Genomic DNA, 27,056 nt, shown 5'->3' with positions numbered 1-27,056 from the left:
ATCAACAACTAGAGCTGATTGAACTTCTTATGATTAAAAAAAAGCCTCAAGCAGATCATCATCAAAATAGGCAAAATTTCATTTTACTCACTGACAAAATGCATTTTCTCTGACCTTTGCTTGATTTAGAGTTCCGGTTAAGCACTGTGTTTTGATGAAAGGCCGCTTTATAACAAGTGTTACAGTCAAGTTAACTTTTGAAGTCTCCTAAAAAAATCTAAATCAAAATCTATTATTTCCATCTTACACTTAGCGTGAAGAGATAATTCATGCCATTTTTCTTTTGTGCATTGAAAATCCTGAATATCAAGTATAATTTAATAATTTCAAATTCTAGCCTTCAAAGAATTCTACTTTAAGTCACTTGAATACTACTACAAAGAATTTACTTTCAATTGAATTAATTCAAGACGACTGTATATTAAACGAGTGACTAATCTGCATTTGTCACACAGTCATAGACTTTAAAATATCCTACACAGGGAACATACCAAGCAAATATACAGTAATTCTTCTTACTGATTCCTAAATTTTCACCTGCCACAAAAGGAACAGTTACTGCAATATGCATTTCTGCTACCTTCTTGTAGCATACAGTATGTTTTAGCACATGTAGTATGTTTCAGCACATGCAGAAAAACAAGTCCTTTATACATCTCTGCCTTGTCAAGTCCCCAGCAAGGTGGGGGGGGAGGGGAGATTAATACTTTGGCTTCTACTTTTAAACCACCCTGAGAACTATGCTACAAATTCACCCAAACGACATCAGCATACAGGAAGAATCTCACAGTACAGCCATTTCCCAGAAAAACTTGACAAAGATTAAAGCTAGGTATCAGGAAAAAAAATTCCAAGTAACAGAAATCTATAGACCAGGAAAGGCTTCACGAAGAGTACTGGCATGGTAAAAATATGCTTTCAATAATGTACACAAGCATCTGAAAATCCTGGTATCATAATCCATGAAATTAGGTTATTATTTTCAGATGTGAAATCAAAGCTTTTACAAGAGACTTCTGTATCTCCAATTTTAAGCTCAGAATATGACATTGACAGGTCTCAATGATCACAACAGTCTGACTATACCATAAACTGTGCAAGTTATTTCAATAACTATCTATAAAGATAATTAAATTGAGCAGTAATGCTGCAAAAAGGAAGAGTACTATCAAAAGCATTAAGCAAGCACTGCACTAGTAGAGGCTCAAAGTTATTTTAAGAAACAACACTTGGGACAGCTGTCTGTGCTATCTGCCATGGCCTTTTTATATAGAAAGGTGATAAAAACAGCTATGGAAAGGGATTTTTTAATTTGTTTTTAAGTTTGGAAAATAAAACGGTAATGCAAACAAGGCAAGAATATATTACTGTAGAAAAACCACATACTTCCACTGGCAAACCCACTGGCAGCTGTCGCCTGCATCACCTCTCTTCTGTAATCCCTATCTTTTGGAAAACTGTTAACTGACATTTTGCTTGCTTCTTTTTGTCTCTGCTCTCTGAAGGAAAGAAAACACAGATTAAGTAAGAACTTACATCATCTAATAATATAATACTTTCTACAGATGAAGTCAGAGGAGATGAATTAAACTAATTAAACTATCCTAAGAGCTTGCTGCTACACATGGGGTAGGCAAACTCCCATACTCCCAAACTTCCTTACATCAGTGCTTGTTGAAGCCCCTGCTGTATCAGTTCAGCTTGCTAACCTTGCAAGAAAAAAACCAAACACCTCCTTGCCCCCCACAAAACAAACCACCCCACCAAAAAAAACCAAAACACCAAACCAAACATACTTCCCGCTCTCACTCTGGATCATCAAGGGATAAAATAGGTGCCAGAGGTCACAGTAAGGGTAGGAACACAGCAGACTTGGACCACAATCTTTTACAGCAGTAATCTACTAGATAGCTAATCTGCTCTTAAATGTCAACTGCTCTTAAATGAGCTTAAGAATATTTGTTCTTTATACAATGAAAACAGACACACACATATACCTTTCCAGCCACTCTTTTGGTTTTTCCCATTGTGACACTTCTGTTCGGCAGTTGTAGTAGTATTTTTTGCCTGAAGAGCTGATGTGTTCAGACCAATCATCTGCAGAATCATAAGCCTTTAAAATACAAACAATGTTGGACAAAAGACTACTTGAGAGTTTTAATACACAAATTCAAAAGCTTCCACCATTTTTAAAACAACATGACGTCCTCATGTGCACCCACATCACTGCTTTCCATTCACATCATCTCTAAATGCCTGTTTCATTTTGATAGTTTAAAGATGTCACCACTACGCTCCTGTTGCATTGTGCAATAGTTTCCTGCTTTATTCCCACTGGCCCTGAAACAAAGATCTAATAGTATGTTTAGTGAGATACAGTAATATCAATATTGGTAAAATTACTTTTCTGTACCTTAAAACTTCATCAAAAATTACTATATTTTAAAAAAATTTTGATACCTCATGAATTCATCTATTCTTTTTTTCAATTTTTGACAAACACCACCCTAACTACTAAAACTTGGATAATTAAGTGACTAAAATTCACAACGTGGAACGTATCTTAAATAACTAAAATCACACTGTCTTCTCTAGATTTACCAACAAAGTTCATGGAAAATATTTCTCTCTGTACCTACTTCATTTAAATATCCTAGTATTTTAAAATTCAAGACAGATACTTCAAAGGTCTAATGATTATCAATTAGAATAGTTTCACAACATGTAACAACTGCAGCTTGGGTTTGCAGAGTGTTTAGAAAATAAAGACTGATGCTGGAAAACTCAATGAAGCAGGTAATGTACACATCGCCTGTTTTAGACAAATTCATGCAAATGTAGTGTGTATGAATGGGGTGACACAAGGATGAATACCAATCACAAATACTTACTGCATCAGAAGTTTTGCTTGGATTATTGCTGGGATTAGAAGAATGTGAATTTGAACTATGAAGAGCACTGTGGTTATGTGAATTTTCTTGTGGAGAGTAACTGGTCCCTAAAGGAAAAAAAGAAAGACTGTTCACCATGTAAGTTTCCAAAGAAATCAACCATCTGCATTCTAAGGAGCTAGAAGGGGAAAGGAGAGGGGAGGAGGAAAGTTGTCCACAGCCTGGACCACAGCACAGTTCAGATGCAGAGATATTTCACGAGACAATACGCATATTTCTTTTTTGCACACCGTAAAGCTCACTTTGCCTTTCTAGTTACAATAATGCAGTATGTCCCTTCACTAGTCTTACCCATTCCACTACAAACAAACAAGTAGCCTTTATATTTTGTGATGGTTGGACAAGTCCCAACATGTCAACTCAGTAATTAAGAGACATCATCTCCTCAACATTAAGTCAGAAAGCTTAAATGGGTTTATCAACAGCCTACACAATCAGATAAACAAAATCAGGTTTTAAGTTCACTGGAGCAATGCTGTTTTCCTAATTCTTTTGAGACTACTTGCAACTGGTTCTAGGTAGTTATTTATGTTTATGCACATAGATTAAATTAATTTTCCTGCACCCCAGTCTCTGCAATATAGGTATTGACATCTAGAATACCAAAGTAGCATTTCCCAAACCGCCACCTGCTTCTGGCCTCCCTAACAACTGCTTCTGAAGGTAACCCAGCTTTCTTCCTTGCTGTGAAAACACTTGAACACAAAAGAACAGCTGGGAAATGAGAAGGGAGGTAATTCTCAATGCCTTTTACATCTACATTTGTGCCTAAGCTCAAGTCACCAATTACACCTGAACAGTTCTAATTAAAATTAAACAAGGCCCTCAATTAAACCCTTCCCAATCTTATTTTAAATTTCCTACTCTTAAGGCCTCCCATTCCTTGAAAATTTCTAAGCAAGTAAAAATAAAAACTCTTTCATTCTTCTTTATATGATTTCCTCTTCCAAAGTTTAAAAAGTTCACATAAATCACACCAAACTAAGAAAAATAATTTTCTTACACATTTCAGTGAAAAAGCTAGACATTCCAAGTACAACACTCTCCTTGCCTTTATTTTTCCTCTGCCTACTGAGAAGTTTCTAAATACCCAGGGGTACTACATTAGGTACCAGTAGCTTCACATACTGTATAGCGATCTAAATACGAAGTCAAAGTGCTTTGCCAATGGCAACGATTGTATCTTATGGGCAACTACAATAAAGAACAGTCCACTGATAGGTGGGAGTGAATGAAGCCATTAAAACAAATGTATTTTTTAAGTCTTCCAAGAACCACACACGCAGAAGATGACTAAATGATATATCATGGTGTACAATGTGAGATATTATAATGCAAATTCTATCTTCTGAGCGTTCTGACTACACAAACATTGACAAAATTACTATTTCACACCTCTTTCTTCCTACCTCTAACCCTGCAGGTTAGAAAAACAGTCCATCACAAAAGCAGAGGTACACCATGACTAGTCTGCTTAGTACCCTACAAAAGTTAAAAGGCTGATTTGCACACGCATGAGTTATTGCAAGCCAAACCATCAGTAGCTCTGAACCTTTTCCTACCCTGTTTTGGCTAAAACAATATGCCACTCTCTTTAAAGATTCGGGGCGGGGGGGAAGGAAGGAAGAAGTCTTGTCCTCAAATACAGCCTTCCAAACGCACAACAATTAGTCCCATACCAAAAGTATCTTGCCTGCTCAGAGCCAGGTGGAATGACTTACTTGACTTACCATGGGGGTAACTTGAGCTTGTCAAAGCAATACTCACAATACTCACACACTTCTGATGCACATGAACACCAACAAAAAAAATGAGCTTCTAGTGAATGCTGTGACTTTGCATGTTATGTATGTTAGAAAATGCCAGAATTTAGACTTTAATATACATTTGTAAACACAGACACCCACAAATGTATGCAAGAAGTATAAGACTGTACTCCTCAATCAGTCACACCAACAGTCTTAATTTTTTTAGTCACTGATTATTAGTGAGATAACTGTTTAATATTTCCATGTTAACCATTCTGTTAATAGTCTTTACTTATTTACTATACCCTTCTCAAACTTGAGAGAAAATCTTCAGAATTTCTTCATATAGTTCTGTAAGTTGCTTAACGCAGACATATTAGTGCATTTTTACTATGAGGTAAAATCATCTCCCTCTTTAAAGCAGAAAAACAAGCTGAAAATTTACCAGATGGCTTATTCGAACAGTTTGATTATTAGTCACTTCAAAACTTCAGAAAACAGCAGTGTAGTTAATTTACTGTAATCCCATACCACAGATGCAGTAACACTACACTTTGTTCAGCATACACAAGATGTAGTTGGTGATTTTTAAATACTGTAGTGGTCTAAATACACTGCCACAGTGAATCTAACCTAACATGCATCTTCCAAACATGAATAAAAGCCAACAATATATATATTAAATCAATAAAATCTTTTAATGCCAATTCTATCCAACCCATAAGCAAAACTCTCAAACTCACTGAGCAGACTTTCAGCCCCCACATGGTGTAACAGCTCAGCAACATCCCCCCTACACTTCACGCTGCTCCGTGCCACTCTGGTTCCCAGACCCAGTACTGAGTCACAAAGCGCCTTGGAGCGAGTATCAGAGCGGCTGCAGCAGTCACACCCACCTACAGCTGGATAAATGCCTGCTGTGCGGCAGTTTCTTCATAAGGAGCCACTAGCAGAACCCCCAGGCTGCACACCCATGGGCTTGCCCTGAATCAGGGATCCTGCCCTACCTGAGCTGGCCTCAGCTGCATAAAAACTGATCATGGTTGCTCCAGCAATACCTATTGCCTCAGGTTGCCAGGACAAGCTATGTGGGCTTTTACAAGGGCGAACCATAAATACATACCCAACGGTGTCTAGGACAATTACACAGTATTCACCCCCATACCTCCATTTTATTTTATGCATAATACCACTTTATGTTTGGAGCAGTGCCTGAACTTCAAGGGAATGAGCATATGAAAGGGCTGCCAAACTGATGTTTGCTGTTGGGAAGCTTCCAAGACTGAAGCAGATGATGCTCTGGAGAACCAGAGTTTTAGGTACTTCACACAAGTTAAAGGCTTAAAGATTGTATGTAAACACCAAAACCATACCACCAAATTAATCACATACTAAAACCTTGCTGAGTCAGTATAAAAAGGCACATACCTGCATAGCAGTCACCTAGGAATTCTGACAACCCAGGCAAGCAAGCATTTACAGCTCAGGCTGCTAGGGAAATTTGCTCAAGATCTTTAAAAGGCCACCAAGTTAAAATTGTATGCAGAGAGCAATCTGCAAGTGGAGGTCTACCTCTAAAGAGAAGTGACTAAATATCATTTAGTCACTTGTATGCAAGCTTTCACCATTAGCGACGTCTAACCCCGAGCCGTTTTACAGTGGCTGTGACTTGCAATCAGCTCTGTGCCTCCCAGCTGTATGCCTGGCAAAGTAGATCATGAGAACAGGTTCAATAAGATTAGTCCATATCCCCAAAACAGGCCTGATAAGGCAGACAGCATGCTACTGTCCCTTCAAGATGTTCTCTTATAGCACTTCTCACCCTTTCCTCTTACAGTTAGACCTTCCTTATTAGTCCCACTTTCTTCAAAGAAGAGGGATAAAAAGACTTGTTTTTAAAATGCTTATTAGCATACCTTAAGATTTAGCAATTGCAAATATACATCTCTGATGCACCATAGGGAAATTCAAATTGTGTTATAAATCCTCCAATTCAGTTACACAATTCCCCATGGAAATGTTTACTGCACCATCACTGTGACTTTCCTCAGCTTAATAATTATTTTGGAAGCAGTTAAATCTGGAGCGAGTGATTCCTAACTGGAAAATGGCCAAGAAGGGCATCAGCAAATACAGTTATGTAAAACTAGCGATGCAACTGTGTGAGCAGGCCTTCACTAACACTCTCTCTAGTGATGAACAGGTCATAGGACAGCTCAGAGTCAAGGTTAAATTATTGTAACTATGTTCAAGTCTTTCAAATGAAAATTACATCTCCCTCACTAATGCAAGAAAATCAGCAGAAAACACAAAAAGCATGGTTCTGGGAATCAATTCAAAACCCAGTCTGTGACGCAATGCCTACTAGATTTGAGATTCTGCCATGTCAAGACTCACTTTAACATTTTTATAAGTAGTTTCCAGATCCAAACTGCTGAATCCAAGATAGTCTGAACTGCAATGAGGTTTCAACTCTACGCTGGACTTGGAAAATAGATATAGCACAGGATTAAAAAGGAAGATTCCATTTTGCAACACAGCCAATCTTCTATAGTAATTATCACATTTAATTAATGTCTCCATTAACACCATTTCAACTCTATGAAATTAAGAAAAGTTGCGATTTTGAGTTAGCTAAGGATCAGACTTGCTCTAATAAAGCAAATGTTTTCTCTCCCTTCTCCCCTGCCATCTTTCAAGAACAACATGAAACTCTTTCCTTTCCAAAACATATATAACTATACTAACAATTACAGCATCCATTTGAAACCAGCCGAAATAAATTTTCTTGATGCTTGATTAGAAAAGTCAAATACATCACCGTGCATTCCATACCATCTTCTGGCATCCAAGTGTCTTAACCTAATTAACACTCTTCTTAGCTCATAGCATTACACAGTATCATAAACATAAAATCTCCAACTGAAATGCACAACTGAGACACATTAGAGTTATTTCCAAAGATAATCTACAATCCAGATCAGCAAACAGTAAATAAAAAAAAGCTGTTTTCCATCCTCTTCAAACAAACGTTTACTGTCTAATTTCTCAGTGTACAAGTACACACACCTCCACTCACACCCAAGATTTTAGCCAGGCACAAACAGTAAAATGACAGTAGTTGCAGTAGTGGAGTATAGTGTTGTATACAACGATACAACAGTTAACTTTATACATGCCAACATAAATATAGTATTTATGTTTCCTTTTCGGTCAGGCAAATACCTTGTTAATATCCTAACTCTCCTTTTGTCCATAATAAAATGTGTAAGAGCAGATAATACAAAGGAAAGTTTACAAATGCTCACCAGCTGGGCAGGAAGCACGAAAAATGCTCCCCAGCAATAATGAGTGCTGTAAATGGAACTCAAAGGTAGTACTCCCCTTCACTCCCTCCAAAGGGAAAAGGGATTAAGGAAGGGGTTCTAGGACAGTCTTCTTTTCTGTGCCCAGAAACCAGGCATATGGAAAGAAACACTGGGCGGCAGAAAAGCAAGGAAGTTCATTCCACTTTGTTTCAACTACATACATACCGTTCTATGACTCCGTGTTCCACATCCTAGCTAATATGCAATCAAATTCATTAAACTAGAGACAATATTAGAACTTAAACTTCCTCAACAGAGCAAATACTGCCCAACTGACAGACACTAATTACTTGTTAACACAGAAAACTTAACAGCAAGATAGTTTATGGTAGTGATATTATATGGGGATAACTCATTAAGACTTGTTTAAACAGTAAAAATGATAGAAATTTATCTAGGATAAGCCTAAATTAAAATGTCTAAAGTGTATTTCAATTGACACCTTTGCAGAACACTTTCTGAAGTTCTGCATATAGGAGGAAAAAAAGTAACACAATAGGAACACAATAGCAAATGTCTCAGCAGTAGCTGAACAGCCAACCATGGTCATTTTTGTTTGCCACATGTAAAAATACTAAGACAAAACACTTTTTTTTTTTTTCACTGAATTTTTATGTGACAGGCTGTATTGAAAGAAAATATGGCTGCCTTCCATAGGCAACTAAAGGCCTAAAAACTTGCCATTTTTCTAGCAGAGCAATTGCCTCAGAGAATACACCAACTGTGCAGTAACCTTTTCCAGAAATTCATAATATACTAAGTTGAATGCACAGTGATCTACCAAAAGAAAGAAAATCTAGCCTGATCACTCTACTGCCCAACGGCCCAATTACACAGCCATTATGCCCCCCAAAACAAATGTTTTATACCAGTCAACAAGTAGCTCTATGAGCAATAGAGCTTACAAAGCCTCATTTCCTCCCCCGCTCTCCTTTCCAACCGTATCTCCTATCCAGGACAGCAGAGTCTGTGCCGTTTTGTAATGTTTGATTCACAGGATAATTGTCCCAATGTAAAGAAGTTTTCATCTTTTTCTCCAAGTTACCATTCACGGAAATTTGCATGGAAATTAGTCCAAAACATTAGTATAAACAGACCAAGAGTTGCATACATGGAGTGGGACACAAATGACCAATAAGGGATTAAAATGATAATGTAAGCATATAGTCTTCTTCATAGTAAAATTTTTCTTCCAAAATGGTAGTAAGAAAATGACATCTCAAGAAGGAAAAGCCAGGAGCAGTAAACCAATGAAAGTCAAGGACTCCTATTGTTTTAGTAGTGAAATACTCAAAGAACACCACGATATTACTGATTATTAAAATGAAAAAGATTAGCTTCATATTTTATATTACACATTGCATAACGTAACAGGAGTAGACTACTGTTTTGTGGTCTTCTGATTACATTTATTTTTAATTAGATCTGCTCAATTTATTTCAGAAACTGACATTTAATTTTAGGGCAAACAGTACAAACAGCTCTAGAAAGAAAACCAGTTATCTGCCCATCAACAAGGGAAGCAAAAGGCAGTAATAAAATGGCTCAAATTAAATTCAAACTTCTGAGTTCTCATGTAACAATTCAATGATTTACTACTCCAGCAGCTAACAGGCAGACTGTTTTCCTAGGGTTGTACTTCAGTCTAAATGGATGTAACAGCTTGGGTTGTCCTCACTGGTAGAGCAGATATAAATTTACTTTTGTCCAACCATCCCCTTCTAGTTTGCTCCTTTCCTTGTTACACCTACAGCAAAATAACTGAATAATTTTGGTGTTGTTTTCCTCCCCCCAGCCCACCTCCCAGGAGCACTGAGAAATCACTTTTCAACTTACATATAACTTAGAAAATGATCAGGTTCACTGAACAAGGTCCACTGAATCCACTGAGTTTCTGGAAGATCCAATACTCAAGCGCCCCAAGTCATATCCCTCGAAAAAGCCCAAGGGATGAAACATGCATTTCCACTGCACTCTAGTCAAATCCCTACCAACTTTCTTCTTTAAAGAAAACCAGTATAGTGGCAGCATTCTTGATGTCTCAACCATCAAAACAAAAATAAGCAAAAGACTGGACAAATAATTTTACCATCACCTGTAAGAATGTTTATTCATTTCTGAAGAGCAGTAAGCAGTATCATTTGAGAGAATTTGCCTCTTTCTCCTAAGTTAAGGCAACGTCCAACCAGTTTCTAAACCTTTCTGGTAACACCACCTTAGAAAGGCCCAAGGGTTACTAAGGCAGATACTTTTAAACAAATTAAAATCTACAAATTGAATTTACGTGAAATTAAGAACTGCAAGTGGACAACAGATTATTCAGATTTACATTTGCTATTTCCTCCCTTTGGGTTCAGGTCACTTAATTAAAAACATAATACTAGAACATTCTCAACACTGCTTAACATCTTTACAGTACCTACTTTATTTAAGATCAACTTGAAAAAGCAGCTTAAGCAATTTTACCCATGGAAAATATGAAAAAGTACAATGAACTTCAGCGACACAGTCATATTCCTAACTCTCTAGCTCATGACCCCAGAAGATCTCAATGTGTTAACCAAACTTACTGCTACAGCATCACTGATGACAGTCAATTTTAAAGTCTGTTTAATCTTGCAACACTTGTCAATGTTATCACATTTTTATTAAGTGGGACATTCCTGTAAAAAGAAACTAAAGGTAGTTGAGAATAAAGCCAAACTACGCTTTCATTCTCCACTGTAGCTCAGAAAACATTTCTATCTCTAGTAAAGTGTAGGAGTGCACAGGAGAGGTTCTTCTGTCCTCAAATACGAGCTTCATACAGAAAAGGGCTTTTTAATTATTATGACACACAAAATGAGAAGTGTTAAACTGACAGCTAGAATCCTTACCACAAACTAATCATGACATTATCTTAACTCCAGCATGGACCAGTCCAGCGTATGGGCAACAGACTGAATTTCCTCCCTTCCAAGCCCTCCCCAGCAATACACCACGAAACCCAAATGAAAAGCCCTCCCACAAACATACTGTAACACAGTACTAAGAGACTCAAGTTCGGTAATGGAAGTCGAATAGCACCATAATGATGCACTATGCTACCTCAGGCAACAACACTTCCACAATCCTGATCAACTCAAGAGTAAGCAGAAGACTGTCTGCCACTGGTTTGTGCCTCAGATTGGTTTAATATCTCCTCAAAAGATAACAACTCCACGACATAAATACAGCAAGAAAGGTGTGAACACGATTTCAGGTTATTTCAAAGCAGATTAAGGTTTTTAAACTGGGTTATAAGTAGAAACTAACTTTATGGCTAAGCACCTGATAATAACCAGTTACCACAAAGACAGAAACTGTTCACTTTAATAGAGAACAGTGTGCCTAAAAGTGTATTCAATGCACGGCACAAAAACCCATTTCACTTCTGTCAGATCCCCTGAATCTCTATTTCTGCAACCACTGATACACATTAAATGTCAGTAGAGAATTCCAATTTTACAAAAGTTTTTCTGTCAAAACCCAAGAGAAAGAAAAACTAAAGAACTCAAGACATTTCTAAAAAATACATTAAGTCATCTGGGGTATTTTTAAATTATTACCAATAGGCACACCCTCAAATGCTTTCTGAAAACTAGGCTTAAGGGTTACTAAAACTGGATAAACAAATCCCTTACTATTGGGGGAAGGTATCACAATTTTTACTTTTCATTCAAGGAGCTTCCCAAAGAACATGAAACAAACATATTGGAAGAAACACTGACATTAAACAATACACACCTCAGTGACGTAAGATGGTAATTGCTTAAGTGCAGACACTGTCTAAAAATCATGTATTCCAATGTTTTAAGATTACGAACAGCACAGTAATACTATGAAAGACTGATACACCATAAACTGGTCATCACTAATGGAAGTGTGAATACAGTCTGGGGTCGTGCAAAACAATTTCTGCTTACAAAAGGAGGACAAAAAAAAGCAAAGGAGGAATAAAAAAAAAAGCAATGGCCAGCTCTAAGACTACTCCTCCATTTTCTGCATATCAACAGCACCAAATTAGTACTCCCACTCAGAAGCTCCAACCAATTAAGCAAGGTATGACAACTTAATCTCCATGACAAAATCCTCTGAGCAAAAGTAAGATTAAATAAGAACAAGGCCATGTTGTTTAGCAACTCTGAATTTTCTTTTTGGGGATAGTTTCTTGGGGACAAAGAACTTTAAGCAGAAGATTCTGTGAATGTAATACTACTTACACATTTAACTTGCAGGGAAGTTTCCATTACTCAGTTTAAAATAAGGAAAATGAAGTTGCTGCTTTTTCTGAACTTAGTGCTGTGCAGTGACAAATGCTTGCAATCTTAATCCCATTTTACAAGTTTCCTTCATTTCAATTGAGTGTGCACCATTCAGAATCAGCAACTATACAAGTACATGGTGGTGTAAAAAGATTAAACACTACCACAATCCTGCAGAAAGGTTAGTCACAGACATAACTATCACATTTATAGCCTTAAAAAAAAGGCTGTGGCAGAATCAGTGCCTAACCACATTAAAAAAGGCAAGAACAACAAGACACTGTGTATCTCCCTTAAACGTGTCTTAAAAATATTAGATGTTAAGTCACATTACCTCAAATTCGTATCTCAAGATACAGCAAATTTGAGTACCCTCCAAAGGTATACAGAATTTTGCCTCATTCAGTTCTATTCTATTTTTATTTTGAAGGCTAACACAAGAAAGCCTTATTCATCCTCCAGTTACTTAATAACCTATCTGACAAGAATCAAACTCCACTTCAGTACAAGATCAACTGCCTAAGTGCTATAAATATTTGCCAGTTGAAGAGAACTTTGCTTCTCTTCTAAGACTACAGCAATGACCATGAAATTTTTAGTAACTCATCACAAATGAGCAATTGCTCAATAAACTTTTACAGGATAACCTGTGAAATGATTAGGTTTAGACAAACTACTCTTTCAGTTCAGGACATGCTATACCACATCTGTATTTATTACAGTATAGATATGCAACAAGTGTAAGGATTTTCATTTTATGCTTATTTAATCTTCAACTGGGAATTGTTTTTCAAAAGAAGAGATGCTAATAACATTCTGAAAAAAGACCAAGTAAAATAAATTTCTATTACATAGAAATTCTTCATTAAAAAAAGGAATGCTGGCCCAGGGCTTGGGGTGGGATCGAGGTGGCAAGCAAGAATCCACCTAAGAATTAACATCTAGTGTTATGGTTTTCATATGACGGATTCACAGCCTTAGTTTCAGGCTGGATGTTCAGCTTGGTTTAATAATGGTACTGTGCAATAGAGTTTTCAAATATCTAAAGCACAATAGGTGACAAGACAATTCTTCCCTCTTCCCATTAAATAATTCTTAAATACATACTTAAAACTCAACTGGTCTTTCCTAGAATTTCCTTACTAGAGGAAAATATGCCTCTCTGCAAAAGCTGAAGTTATGTTTACAAACTGAAAATCTATTTTACAATGATCTGGTTGCCCAAGTGCCTCATTTTATTTCCCTAGTTAAGTAAACACTCTCAAAAGGACTATACAGAGACTGCAATCGTTAGTATAGGCAGTGTTTTGCCAGTAAAAGGTGAACTTTACACTACTTGAAGAGGATTACATTATTTCTCGTATTAAATCAAGCAGAAATAGCATTCTTTTCCAAAGAAATGAGCAGTTTTGAAAATTAAGCCTATGTTAACCTGTCAGCTGCAGGTGTCTGAACGAGCAAACTACTCAAACTACTTAACTAGAAGAGATCTGAACTCCCACTGATGTTATTCAAGGGGGACACCTGATGCGAACACACCATCATCTATAAGAACATAATTACATGAAACAAACACAGCAGAAGAAAAATAGGTAAAGCCCATTACCTGATTTGTACAAAAGAGTTTATGCACAGATGCGCATTATTTGTAATGACATGCCTTAACAAAAAAAAGTATTTGGGTTTTTCCCCACATTTGGGAGTGAAACAGTTATAGTTTGAAACACTATAAATGAGATGAGCAGGGCAGATCAGATCATAATTTCCTTTCCCTGTTTTTGCTACAAACAGAATTAGTAATTTATAACTCTTGTTATTCTAACAACCTCAGTAACAAATCTACCTAAGAAAGCACTGAGGAGGACTGTTGCTTTGGAGGACATAAAGCAGCATGGTATTTGAGAATCTAGGAAACCAAGGGAGAGGAACTAATCTGTCTAACTGGGATGGGGCTGTAAGTATTGCTTCTTTAAAATATTTTCAGAAAGCCCAACATGTCTAAATATATAAGATTTCTATGATAATATGGTGAAATATAAAATGTTCTCTTAAAAAAAAGAAGAGCTTAAAACTAAAAAATCATCTAACTAGGCATACTGAAATTCTTACAGCAACAGATGTAACAGGTTTGAAAAAAGGGGCAGGAGGGATTTTTTTGAAAAGTTTAACTATGCTGACATCTCTTCCATAAGAAAGTGCCAATATTGTCAATTTAACACAATACCTTAGTTTGAATCTAGTAAATTCTAATATTAGCATGTCCATTATTATGAGTATTTTTTCAAATTATGTTTTCTTTTAACAAAAAGGCCGATCTTCAGATTCCTGGAATAAGCAGATTAAAGAGCACTACTGTCAAAACAAAATCTTCTCAAATCTTTAGGTACAGCCGCAGAACAAATTTGAAGCTCTCACTTCACTAAAACAGGACAGAAATTGTTCAAGCTTTTACTTAAAAAAGTGTATTTTAAGAAACATTTCTAAGTATTAGCTGATTGCATTTTGTTTCTGCAGAAATTAACAAGCATGTTCACAGTTTATCTTTTCACAAGCTTTTCTTTGGTAGGCTGCTTCTCAGACAAATGACAGTGCCAGTTTTGAAGTACACTGTTCAAGGGAAAATAGCAAGTAGTAGTAAATTCAGGATGCATGGTATTCAGGATTAAAAAACACATTCAAAGGTGACACAGATAAATAAATTTTCTTCTTAATTTATCAAAGCGATTCAGTATCATTCCCCTTTCAGGACCCACTGGACGGGAACTTCTATTAACTGAGCTCTATACACATTTAAAAGGAGCTGTGCCTCCAAGCTCTATTCTTTCCCATGTAAACAAGGAAGCATTTGGAGTTCTAGTCACCTGTCCATGAGGAGAAACATACGAGCCATTTTCGTTTACACTTTGAGTAACTACGTCAACTCTCTAAAAGTAAGAAAATGGTAAAAAGGAATTGCATGTTATTAAATGAACTGGGACCCACAAAAAACCCCCCAGTAAAACCAACAAAACAAAAAACAACCCACACTGATTTTATAGTAGGAATTTCCTAAACCACAAAATCATACGCCTCCAACCACTGCCTCCTAAAACCAAAGAACGTATGAATTGATCAAACACATGCAGCTAACATTTTCTAAGCAAGTATATAAACATACAAAATAACACAGTGTTTTCATAACATACAGCTTTTTCTGTATTTTTAAAAACAAGTATTATAAATATTTTAAAAATAGCAAAATGTAATTTTACACACGTCTTTAAAATTCCTTTATATTTTCTTCCCGGTAAGAAGCTGTACTAGTTCAACCATGATGAGGAGGAGGAAGAAGAAGATGACAATGATTATTATCCAAGACGTTAGTAAAATTACTGCAAAAAGGATCTGTGACTGATTTCCATTCTATATTGGCTTATTTAAGATTTAAATAAAACAGGTTTAATCTTTATATAAGCAGAAGTAACCTAGTTTATCCCGCTTCTCATCTCATCCTGTAGCCATCTTAGTCTCTAAGCCTAGATCTGTTTCTCACATTCACAGCCAAAGCTAAAGCTAAGGACAGGAATCAGCAAAATGGATAGCAAGGAACCAAATGTCACTTGTCAAGCCCTCATCCTATGTCCAATTAGCCTCTCTGCTCCCTTTGTGGTCACAATGAATTACAAGAAAAATACCCAGATAGGTCGGTAGACTTCATATGGAAGCAAGGAAAAAAACCAATCTGACTACAGTTTCATTCAGTTAATTCATTCTGTATCTTGACTTTATTATCTTACATATTTGAAAGCTGTGCTGGCAAATACTGTTGACTATTTAAAGGAAAGCTTTATTTAATAAATGTTACAAGTTCTTTCTGCCTATAACATTCCTCCTCAAGAAGTTCTGCAAGTCACAATAATAATTTCCGTTGAGTGAAAACTTCTCTATCAGAATTCAGAAGAAAATATATTCTAAATCTGTTTTAATTCTCAGTGCACTTGAACTAAAACCTTAGCTTATAAACTAAGGTTTTTATTTACTAAAACTTAGTAAATAAGAAGAAAAGATGTGGAAACGGAAATAACAGAATTTGATAAACCTAATCCAGCTTTTAAATGTAACCCCGTACTTTTGGGGGAGAAAAAGAGAATTTTAGCTTCATTATTCTCTAAATTCACCTCACGTTATTCTGCATAAACATGATCTACACACAATGAGTTTAAGGAGTACAAGATTTCCCTATCCCAAAGAGAAATCTTTATCTACAGAAGCTATCAATTACTTTACAACTTTCCTATTAACAAATTTAACTTTGAAATCAAATGTATGCTGGGAGGTCGTGAGGGAGGGAAGGAAAAGGCCTTATACATCACTTTAATAAGCATGTGAGACAAGCATGTCAATCTTCCTGTAACAAGTTCTGGCAAAGAAAACAAGAAGAAATTTACGTTCTGTCATATACAAATTCTGCAAATCTAAAACAGCAAAGCAATTTCAAGATACTCAAGATAGAGTCCAACTAGATGAAGCTGTATAGCTACGGCCAACTAAAATCTAATCTGGTAAACATACACATCAGTGGAAAACATCAAAAGCCTGCACTAAAGTAGAAGTGTGCAACCATCTGTGAAGAAATACACTCTACTTACTAAGTCTGGTATGAATTGTACTGAACTGCAGATAAATTCTGAGCAATTTAGATGGTAAGAAATTTCAGATATCAGACCATCTAGATTATATTCAATTCTAAAAAGAGTTTTTAGGATAGCTGCTCTTAAAAAAAAGTATGTGCTGATAAAGCACACAAAACTTAAAACTGTACGAGTGCAGCGGGCACCTGCAAATACTGAATTCTACTGCCAATAGATACATCACAATTGCACCTGATCCCACAACAGCACTCAAAACAACCTATTCTCAATGACCAAAAATCCCACAATGCAATATGAAACACATTCACAGGTTCACAATCCTCACATGCCATGAGCCAAGATCAACCACTTGGGGAAAAAAAAAAAAGTTATCACAGGAATGCTACTTACAAAGTTAATTAACAATTTTTAATCCCTTTCAATTTGAAGTCCACTAATCTACAACGTTTTAGCTAGATATAAAACATTACTGTTTTATCTATCAGTGGACCTCTGATCAACTAGTTCAACTTTCTGCAGGAAACAAACGTTAGAAAATTAAGTCATCCAATTTCAAAACGTCCATCCCTGCAAAAATTATTACAAGAAGTCACTCCAATTGTTACTAACATCATCAAAAATTGTGCCAAATTTATATTTTCTTCATATTTAGGTTAAGCTAACTGGATCTTGCACCTTTGTTTACTACATTTAAGAACTCATAAGTATGCCATTTCTTCTCCCTGTAATTATTAACCAAATAAATCCTTAATGTTTTCTTTGTAACTATACCAAGAGGTCTTCAAGTCCTTCCTTCTAATGCACAAGTTTCAACTGCTGTCATTTTCTTGCCTATTCTCTGAAAATCTGCAGTTTTCCATACTTTCTGAACTATGAGAATCAAAACAGAGGCCATACTCCAGTATCTGTCACATTAGCACTACGAGATTATGTCTCTAGTGCTACTTGATATTCCTCTGATCATATATCCTTTCTGGCTAACAATGCACTCAGTATTTATGCTCTTAATTGTGTATGAGTTTCGGGTCTGTTTTAAGAGTCATTGCTCTGCACAGTATCTACTTTCTGTAAAGTATTACACTCCTTCCTGTAATCTCCTTCCTGTAACTTCTTACACAGTGGACCACTTTTACATGTTCCTGTAGATTAATTAGCATTTTCACTTTTGCATAACTTAGCTAGCTCTTTACTAGTGAACAGGTTTTATTATTTGCTATTCAGTTTCAAATTACTGATAGTGTATGAATGATGCTACGATTTCTTCCTTGTAGAAACCTACACACATTTAAAATAATAATTAAAAAAATTTGGCTCATTTGATGATCACAAGTTTTCTATTTTTGGGACCTATCAGTTACCAGCTTTTGATACATACAACATACAATGTAAACAATGTTTTCTTAGTTAAAGAGCTCAAATTATTTTACCCAGTGGCTAAGAATCACCTATTTCATGTCTACCCAAGATAGCTGGTCACAGAAGTTAGTTGACATATATCAGAAAATTAACGACAGAAGTTTAGATGGAAAAAAGACCTCCTGAAGATTCTTGTTGCCCCTCAGACACTGGGAATTTAGCTCTGGAAACTAATTGTTCATATTTCTGACTGCCTTGCCCCTGTCATGAAGCATTTTTAATACTGCATTACAACTGCATTACATCTCTTTTTTAGAGTGATGACAAAAGCAGGATATTATCATCATACCTCTGGCTGTAGAAACAAAGTAGGTAAAGTTTTAAAATATGGGCAGAAAAAATTACAACATTAAAAACTTTGACATATTGTTCCTTTGCAACTCTTCTCATTCACAGTAAGGAAGAGAACGATTATCCCAAATTACTATGGGGCTCTAATCAACAAAGGTCTTTAGGCCTCTTTTTTCCATTCGTTTCAAATACAGTATAACATTGCTGCATGCATGGAAACATAAAACAAGGCCACAAAAGCTTACCAGACATCTCTTAACCCATCTGATGAAAAAAGTTAATAATGTTGTCACTTGTCAGTCATCTGCTGAAAAATTTATCTCCCTTTCTAGTAACTTGGAGGACAGACTTTCCAATGGGACATTATTCTTGAACACGGCTCCAGGAGTCTAATTCTAGTCAGCAGGCAACTACAATTTGTGCCTTAAAACATGCACCTCACTTCACAAGCTTCAAAGTAGGCAGAAAAATTAAACACCATCCAAGAGGAAAAGGAGGGATGCAAAAGTGTATGTAGGAGAATTCCATGCTATTTTACTGTTTGAGGTTTTGTTTTTTGCTACTGAAGCTCTGAGAAAAACTTTCTGCAGCAGGAAAACTGGTGAATATTGGACTCAAGACATCTCTTCGAATAATTTAAAAAGTGTTCAAAATTTTAGAAGTTTACACTTCAGAAATTGTTGAAAATTTTTTCCCATATATATACACATTACCACAGACCTTCCACTTATTACAGATGAATGAATTTCAAAATCCTGTTTCACAAAGCAACACTTCCAACAAAAATTTCAATAAATAAAAATTTTAGCCTACAGTGTAATTCTAAGATTACTCCCTGTGCATACAACTGCAGGCAGAAAGCTCTGATTTCAGAAAAGGTATAAAATATTCAGCAAGAATGTGGCAAGCCACAATTGCTCTGGTTAGTTTTTTAATAGGCAAAAGTACTGAAGGGTTACAGGTTCATGTCAAAATCTAGACATGAATTTTCTGTACAATTAGGCTAGTGCTTTCAAATGGAAAACCATGCTACTTTAGTAAGAAGACAAACCTGCACAAAATATATAAACCAAGCAAAAGCCAAAAACAGCATTCTTTTACTACTAGCAAAATATTACTGGGATAAAGGAACAGCTAGTGAACTTATATGCTTTTTTTAGGGTAGTTTTATTGTTAAAAGCTAAGAAATCTGTTAAAGGTCTTCAAGAAAGGAAACTGAATCTTCTAATACTGAAGTTACAGCAGGGAACGCCTGTAGTCAAGTACAATGAAGTTTGGTGCCCCCTTCATAATTCAAGAGAAAACATTAAGAGGGTAACAATCTTACTCAATATAAAGAAATGCTTCTCTCTTTTCAAGCATTTCTCTACATTTAAGTCCAGAAAGGATTCATTTTTACACTACAAACTACTAACAAAGCATAAGCCTAGCAACATCATTATTGAAAACTGCCTTTCATTGCCAGTACATTTTTTTTCCTTACTGGAGAACTATATAAGGAACAATTTCTCTATACATTGAAAGGTTTTCCTCTGGAAGTGCCTATGAAATTGTCAAGCATTGGAACAGGCTGCCCAGGGAGGTGGTAGAGTCACCATCACCGAAGTATTCAAAAAACATGTGGATGTAGCACTTCGGGACATGGCTTAGGTGACATGGTGGTGTTGGGTTAACAGTTGGACTTGATCTCGAAGGTCCTTTCCAACCTTAATGATTCTGTGATACTGTATAAAAGCCTGACTTCATAAACAAAGGTAGTTAACACTGCAAGTTGGGTGCCATTAAATTACAATTTTCCACAGCAAAGTTATTACAGTATCACCTCCTCTTTCAGCCAAAACAGAGGCAGAGCTTTCTCTTCCAAGTTCTGCATAGTTTTAATGATACTTGGCCTACTCAATACTTTACATATAATAGGTAGAAACAGCAGGCAAAACAAATGTAAACTGTCAATGAACACTTCTCAGAAATCAGCCATGTCCCAAACAGTGGTTAAGGAACTAACTTTAATTGGGGGCCATTACAGAATACAGAATAATCCCAGCAAAAAAAGCTACACAATTTACAAACTGCTGTCTTTACTGTGGCCTCATCAGGAACTAACAGCTTCACTTCTTTTCACCTTCAGAAAAGCGACCCAAAAGTACAAGTTTAATAGGCTGTATATTCCATTTCTGCAAGCGTATGTTAAGAAAGTGTGACGCTAAGTAAAAATCATTCCCTTATGATTAGCTTATGTACCAAAGATAAGCAACTTTAACAAATCTTGTATATAGCCAGTATTTTCCCTTTTCCAAACCATAAAATAAGCTTAAATACAAAAGCTTACTAGGTCTAGCCATTAAACTGACTTGAACATATCACACTTACAATCCAAAAACTAAAAAGATACGTATTTCCTTGAACAGATCAACATGAGGGGAAACCTATGGAGGACCTATTTATAGATCTGTATTTTATATACTAACAAACAGAAACAGAAGAAAGTAAGAATAGTAAGTGAAATTCGAAGTTCCCAATGTCCAAGTCCTAATGGCAATGGATTTTGGGAAGTGGCTGCAGCAGCAGGTTACAAATGAACAGCATTGCTTATTGCCATTTGCTGCAGCTTCCACTTCAGATAAAGTTTCCCATTAACACATCTTTACTGTCACAACCTACACCACATACTTGAACTTCATGAAAAGAAACGCAGATGATTCCACCCACCTAAATGCATAAAGACATAGCATTTAATACCGTTATATTAGTATCCCAATTTTTTCCTAATATCAATAATATAAAATTAGGTTTTTACGTCTTCCATCCTGTGCTTTTTAAATGCAAGCTTTGCAGCTACTTTTCAAAAGGAACTTTGAACATTAACATTCTGAACCTCAAAATTTAAGAGGTACATACACAACTTATATCCTTTACTATGATTCTATGATCTTATACTTCCCAATTTCTTTTATATTACAGATCCTTACAGCAGAACAACAACAAAAATAGATGGTTGTACAACACATCCAGCAAAAACTCACTTCAGAAACATCATCAAATACACTGAGTAAATGTAAAGCTACTTTCTATCTAAAATTTCTAAACTTTTAAGAAAACTTAAAATTTACCCCTCCCTACAACTGACGGTATACCTTTTTCCAGCTGCTTTTTTTTTTTTTAATCCAGGGAGAAGCTTCTAAGAGGTGAATGGTCCTGGAAGCACCACTTAGAAGTATTTATCTTAAAAAAATTAACAAACCACCAAACCTCACCTCCTTTAGAGCCACCCAAACAGCCAAGATTCAGGATCAGGGGAGTGAATCACCTCTTTTACACTTGGCTGTTGGGTGTGTGTTCAAAGCATGTTTCATGGAGAGCCTATTCTCATTTGTGATCACAGACTTCTCTCATCCTGGCTTTGACCATACAGTTACAGTGAGGAAACGGTTTTTATAGTAATAAATAATTACTTTAACATTAACAGCAGTTAATACGAACTAAATAGACAGAATCTATTCCAGCTTCTTCCTCAACCCTTTGCTATTCTTCATTACTCTCAGACTTCCCTCTTTCCACCAACCCTGCAATTTCCTCTTTCCAATGCACTTGCCCAGGCAGCTTCCACTCTCTTGTACCTGCCCTTACGCCCCGTTTATTTCTGACTGCTGGTCAATGACCACGCTAATTTAATCACCAGTTAGCCTCTTGTCCTCCTCTCCTGCGAGGGTTGTTAAGATGGGAAAGAAAAGCTAGCTCTCTGTTTCCAGCTGTTCGCTCTCCCTTTGCTATGAGGACTCTGAACTGCTTCAGGATCCACTGGAAACACAGCAAACCAACACTTCATGACAGAAGATCCCACCACTACATCGATAAAACTAGGAAGTAATGATTTTAAATATTCCATTCAGCCTCTAATAGCAGTAGGAATCTTAGAACTGTGTTACGGTCAATAACAGCTGTCATTAAGAGTCTTCTTAATTGCCAATTAAAAAAAAACATGCAAAGAAACATATTCACAAAAGTTCACTTATATTTTGGAATTGATGTATCACAAATTATAATCAAATTTCATTAAAATAGCGTACATAGCACATAATCTAGCACAAGATTTCATGCTGTGTACATTACTGTTGTCCATTTGTTATTTTAAACAATTCAGTAAGATCATGGCATGAAGCAAACATACATTTTCAAAGACTCTTAAACATAAATGTAGCAAAAAACTCAGTATCTTCTTCACAATAAGAAACAACAGAGTACATGTAGCTTAACTGAAGTTTTTTTGCACATAGTCATTCTGCTCCCTACCTTTAAGCAGAACCGCCCCCTCCATCCTTCTCCCCTTTTTTACCAAGGGTTGCATCTTACATATATTATTTAGGAGCAAAAATTGTATCTCCCTTACAACATTCCTGAAGCTACTCTATTTAACTGACCTCTTTGTTTTCTTTCCTGCACACCAATATCACCTTGTTTATGCATTTAAAAAGACCTACAAGAATCATCTATGCTCTCAGTCTGTCCATTCTCAAGCATGAGAGACCTCAAATCTTTGTACTTCTCTCTTTTCTTTAATGAAAACATTCTTCCACATCCACAAGGCTCTTCATAGTTCTGTTCCCGGTAAACAATGCTAGATTTAAGTCCCTATTTGTTACTGCTAAGGAACTTCACACTTGAGTTGGTCTCATAAGACCCCCTAATCTCGTCAAACTCTACACTTGCCTATAGCAGCTGACCTAGAAATACGAGATGCGCTGAAGGGGGTAGCTGTTCATTATGTTTTAAACACTTGCACACAGAGACAATGTCCCCATGCACAAGGAAGAACAAAGTTACTGCAATTTTTTGATATGCTCGATGTACAAGTACTCTTTGGAAACCAGGGATGTGACAAAAACTAGCAAGTACTCTACCATGTTTAGTCCAAGGTAAACTTGCAAGTCTTTCTCCGGAGAAACAATCATCTCTGTACGTAGTCTCTTTCCACAAAAACCATGCAGTAAGCAACTCTGAAAAATGCTTTGTTTGCACTGTGTCATATGGAGGGCCTACCCATAACACACATCTTGAAACCTGAATTGAAAGCAACTGAACTTCTTACCATGGATTACAGTTCTACAAACACAAAAGATTCTGACATGACTTTTACAATAATAAGCTTAAAACCAAATACCCTTATATGGGTACCAAAGGTATTCACAGGGGCGGGTTCTATCATTTTAAAGTTATTAATTTTCAATCAACTTAGTTATAGCTGTTATATTTTAGATTTAAATGATGCTTAGACACTTGTCTTTACCACAAAAAAAGTGAACCAGTCATGCCTAAATGAGTCCCAAGTATCAGCAATGCTATTCCAGTGAATCTTCTTGCTTCACTTCAGAGCAAAAATCACTGAGAAATACTTAAGAGTGACTTTTTAAACACTGACTTGATAGGGAGAGATTAGGTTAGTCAGACTTTACGTTCAGTAGTAATACTCCAGATTTTTGTTCTGTTTTTTTAAGGAATGAGAGAAAAAGAGATTGTTTGTTCGGGACTTTAATGCAGTTTGGGGAAATAAATACTGGTGTTTTTTCAATGAGGTTTGCTTTGCTAAATTCAGCTAGATCATAAGAAGGCAGTAACAGTTTTGTAGTAGTTCCAATGAGATGCACAGTAATTGGGGGGGGGGGGGGGACGACACAAAACCATAACTAACACTTTTTTCCCCAAGAGTGTAAAACAAAAAGAAAACAAGCCAGAAAACTACAGTAGCATCAAAGCCAATTAATACACTTCAGTCATCTTAAGACCACAATGAAAAATTTTAGCAATTTAAAAAAAAATTTTTTTCTTCCTTCCACTGTATGTCTGCAATTGCAAAACTAAGGGAATACTATTTTGATGACAGTACCTTAGTGTAATTCAAAAGACAGAAAACACAGTAAATTATTAGATTGTCTTTTGCACATTAGCAATATGCAAATGTCCATAATACCACAGCATTTCACCTATACTGTAGCACCTACCTTCAATTCATACTGACAGAAAGATTCAGTAAATCGAAGACAAAGTTGATAGCCCCCTGCTCACATCTGCTCAGCTTTCGTTTGCTACATACAGTACACAGGATTTAATGCAACTTCGGTTGTTTTGAATATATTTTAAAAAGCTGAAACTAGGGCCCAACTAACCTTACTAACACACACACAAAAAAAATCACTTGTTATTTTCATTAAATAGTGCAAACGTTCATCTTTTAAAATTAGTAGTTTCCCTCAGACTGTTGAAGACTACTTCCTTCTCCCAGTCTATTAACACATGTGCAAAGGACCACTTTCAGATGAGAATAAATGAAAATTTCCACTGTGTTAAGAGCCTGGGTAAGGAGAAGGTGCCGCTATAAGGAGAAGTGGGATAGTGTTCCTTCCACTTACAAAACTACAAATAATTCATTTTCCTTCATCGTTACTGTATACATCCATGCTTCAAGTCATTCCCCAACTATTACATCCAGCTGGACTCAGTGAGAATGTCAGAATGCCTTTCCTACCTTAAAAACAATTCCAACACACAAATAAGCAAATACACTCCCCATATAGAGCCTCATCCTCCAGATGTCTTCATACATGCATAACTCCACTGAAGCAGAAAGAATTACTGACTGTAGCAAAACTAAGGAGGACTTCAAGAGCGTGTAGGACGAGTATCTTTGGACAGGTGAACAGGAAATAAGAGAGGACACCTCTGTGTCCTGAAAGGTAGCACAGAATAGCAGCCTACTGGCTTTGCACATGCATTTAATTCTGAGATTATTATACTTCCACATTACCAGTGGTCTACAGAGCCTCTGTATTAATCCAAAGAAATAAATACAAATAGGAACTGTAAGAACACTTGGGTACCATAAGCATATTTTTGGTGTGGAACTAGTATTTCCTAAAAGGTACTTACGGTTATTTTCTTTATTTTACTTTTAACTATTATAACAGGTAAAAATAGTGCAGCAATAAACGTATCTGTACATCACAAGTTGTAAACTTTATATACAACAAACCAGCAATGATTTAAAGCTCTAAGTTCTCTATTTGAATACTTCACTTTCTAACTCAATACAAAGACCAAATACAGTGCTTATAAAACACGCTTCCAAATTCAGTCAGTAACCGGGATTTTCTGAACTGCAACTGTTACCATTTTGTATTAAATGGAAAACTCCATTCTTTCTTTTTTCTAGGAAGCAGGGACAGAAAATAACAGCAGTTAAAAAATATTGGGGATATTACTACTGTCTAAAATATCCTGTAAAAACACAGGAGGCTGACTGTGAACATTCTTTTTTAAGCTCCTGCCAAGAAGGCTCTAGTGAGTGCTACCTTTGATTATAATTTTCTGATTGTTAAGAGTTCTACACAGCAGCTAAATATGACGAAGCTTTTTTTCATTTCTTATGGAGTTTAGTCTATGAAGCATGTAACTACACAGTATAGCACCACAATACACAGTTATTGAAAAAAGTCTCTAAAACAGCAGATATTTATTGTTAGTGAAAAATCCAAAATACTATTTCATGTTATCAAATGTTGCAGTATGACTAAAGTAAGTGAGACATACCAGTTTAAAAAAAAAAGAAAAAAAAAGAAAAAAGAGCAGCTTATTCATCCTTTTTGGTTAGAAAAAAAACTACTGTACCTGTAAAAATAAGAAAATTAATAGGTGTTACAATGCCTAGATGATTGCTTGCAACAAAATTTGCACTTTGGTTTCACTGCAGTCTTCTAAGCCCAGTCCAAGGCACATTTAGTGTAACACTCTCATCACCTGAGTGATAATGGCTGAATTTAGTATTTATGAGAAATTAGTAATTGCTTAAATAAAGGTTAATTAAAGATAACTCACCACCATCCCTCTCTCTAACTCTGTGAGTGTGCACACTTTTTGCTTTACTGTGCCCTGTGTTGTCACCATATTTGTTTTCAGGGCTATCAGAGCGCCGCAACATTTTATTTGGTGGTGAAGGATCTGTGGTGTCTCGCATCTTGTCATGACGGTGATCACCACCACCGGGGTGACTCTTGGATGAGTACTTAAGAGCCTGTAACAGATCACAAGAGAGTAGGCATTTACATTAGAGATGAAGTTACAGAACTGATGTTAAAATGTTATTTCTGAATTTTAGAAAGACTTTTTAAAGTTAATTAATTTTCATTTCCTACTTAAAAAAAAATCAGCGTTAGTCTTTCTAATTTTAATTACCTACATTAAAGCAACAAGTTCTGTAATTAGAATTCAAACCATTTTCTGCCACTATTATAGCCAACATAACACTTGCTGTTACCTAATTTCTTTCACTGATGGACTACACACTTTCAGCAGTATATGGGCCACAGCACTTCTGCAC

At 36.1% G+C, this 27,056-nt stretch overlaps 1 protein-coding gene across 2 annotated transcripts in view; it reads right to left on the bottom strand.

The window, feature by feature from the left end:
• WAC (WW domain containing adaptor with coiled-coil) overlaps positions 1–26,747 on the bottom strand; it is a 60,421-nt gene extending 33,674 nt beyond the window's left edge. Inside the window, exons 1-4 of one of the 2 annotated variants that reach the window (XM_010281405.1) lie at positions 26,555–26,747; positions 2,892–2,998; positions 1,998–2,113; positions 1,387–1,499 (exon numbers count right to left, since the gene is read on the bottom strand). In XM_010281405.1, coding sequence (XP_010279707.1) covers positions 1,387–1,499; positions 1,998–2,113; positions 2,892–2,998; positions 26,555–26,693 — 475 coding nt within the window. In that variant the 5' untranslated portion in view covers positions 26,694–26,747. The remainder of the gene's footprint in view (positions 1–1,386; positions 1,500–1,997; positions 2,114–2,891; positions 2,999–26,554) is intronic. The other variant, XM_010281406.1, reaches the window with a different exon arrangement.
• Between the last annotated feature and the right edge of the window lie 309 nt (positions 26,748–27,056).

This window comes from Phaethon lepturus, unplaced genomic scaffold, assembly GCF_000687285.1.
Source record: "Phaethon lepturus isolate BGI_N335 unplaced genomic scaffold, ASM68728v1 scaffold5442, whole genome shotgun sequence".
NCBI classification, from domain to species: Eukaryota; Metazoa; Chordata; class Aves; order Phaethontiformes; family Phaethontidae; genus Phaethon; species Phaethon lepturus.
This window is presented reverse-complemented; position numbering and strand designations above follow the sequence as displayed.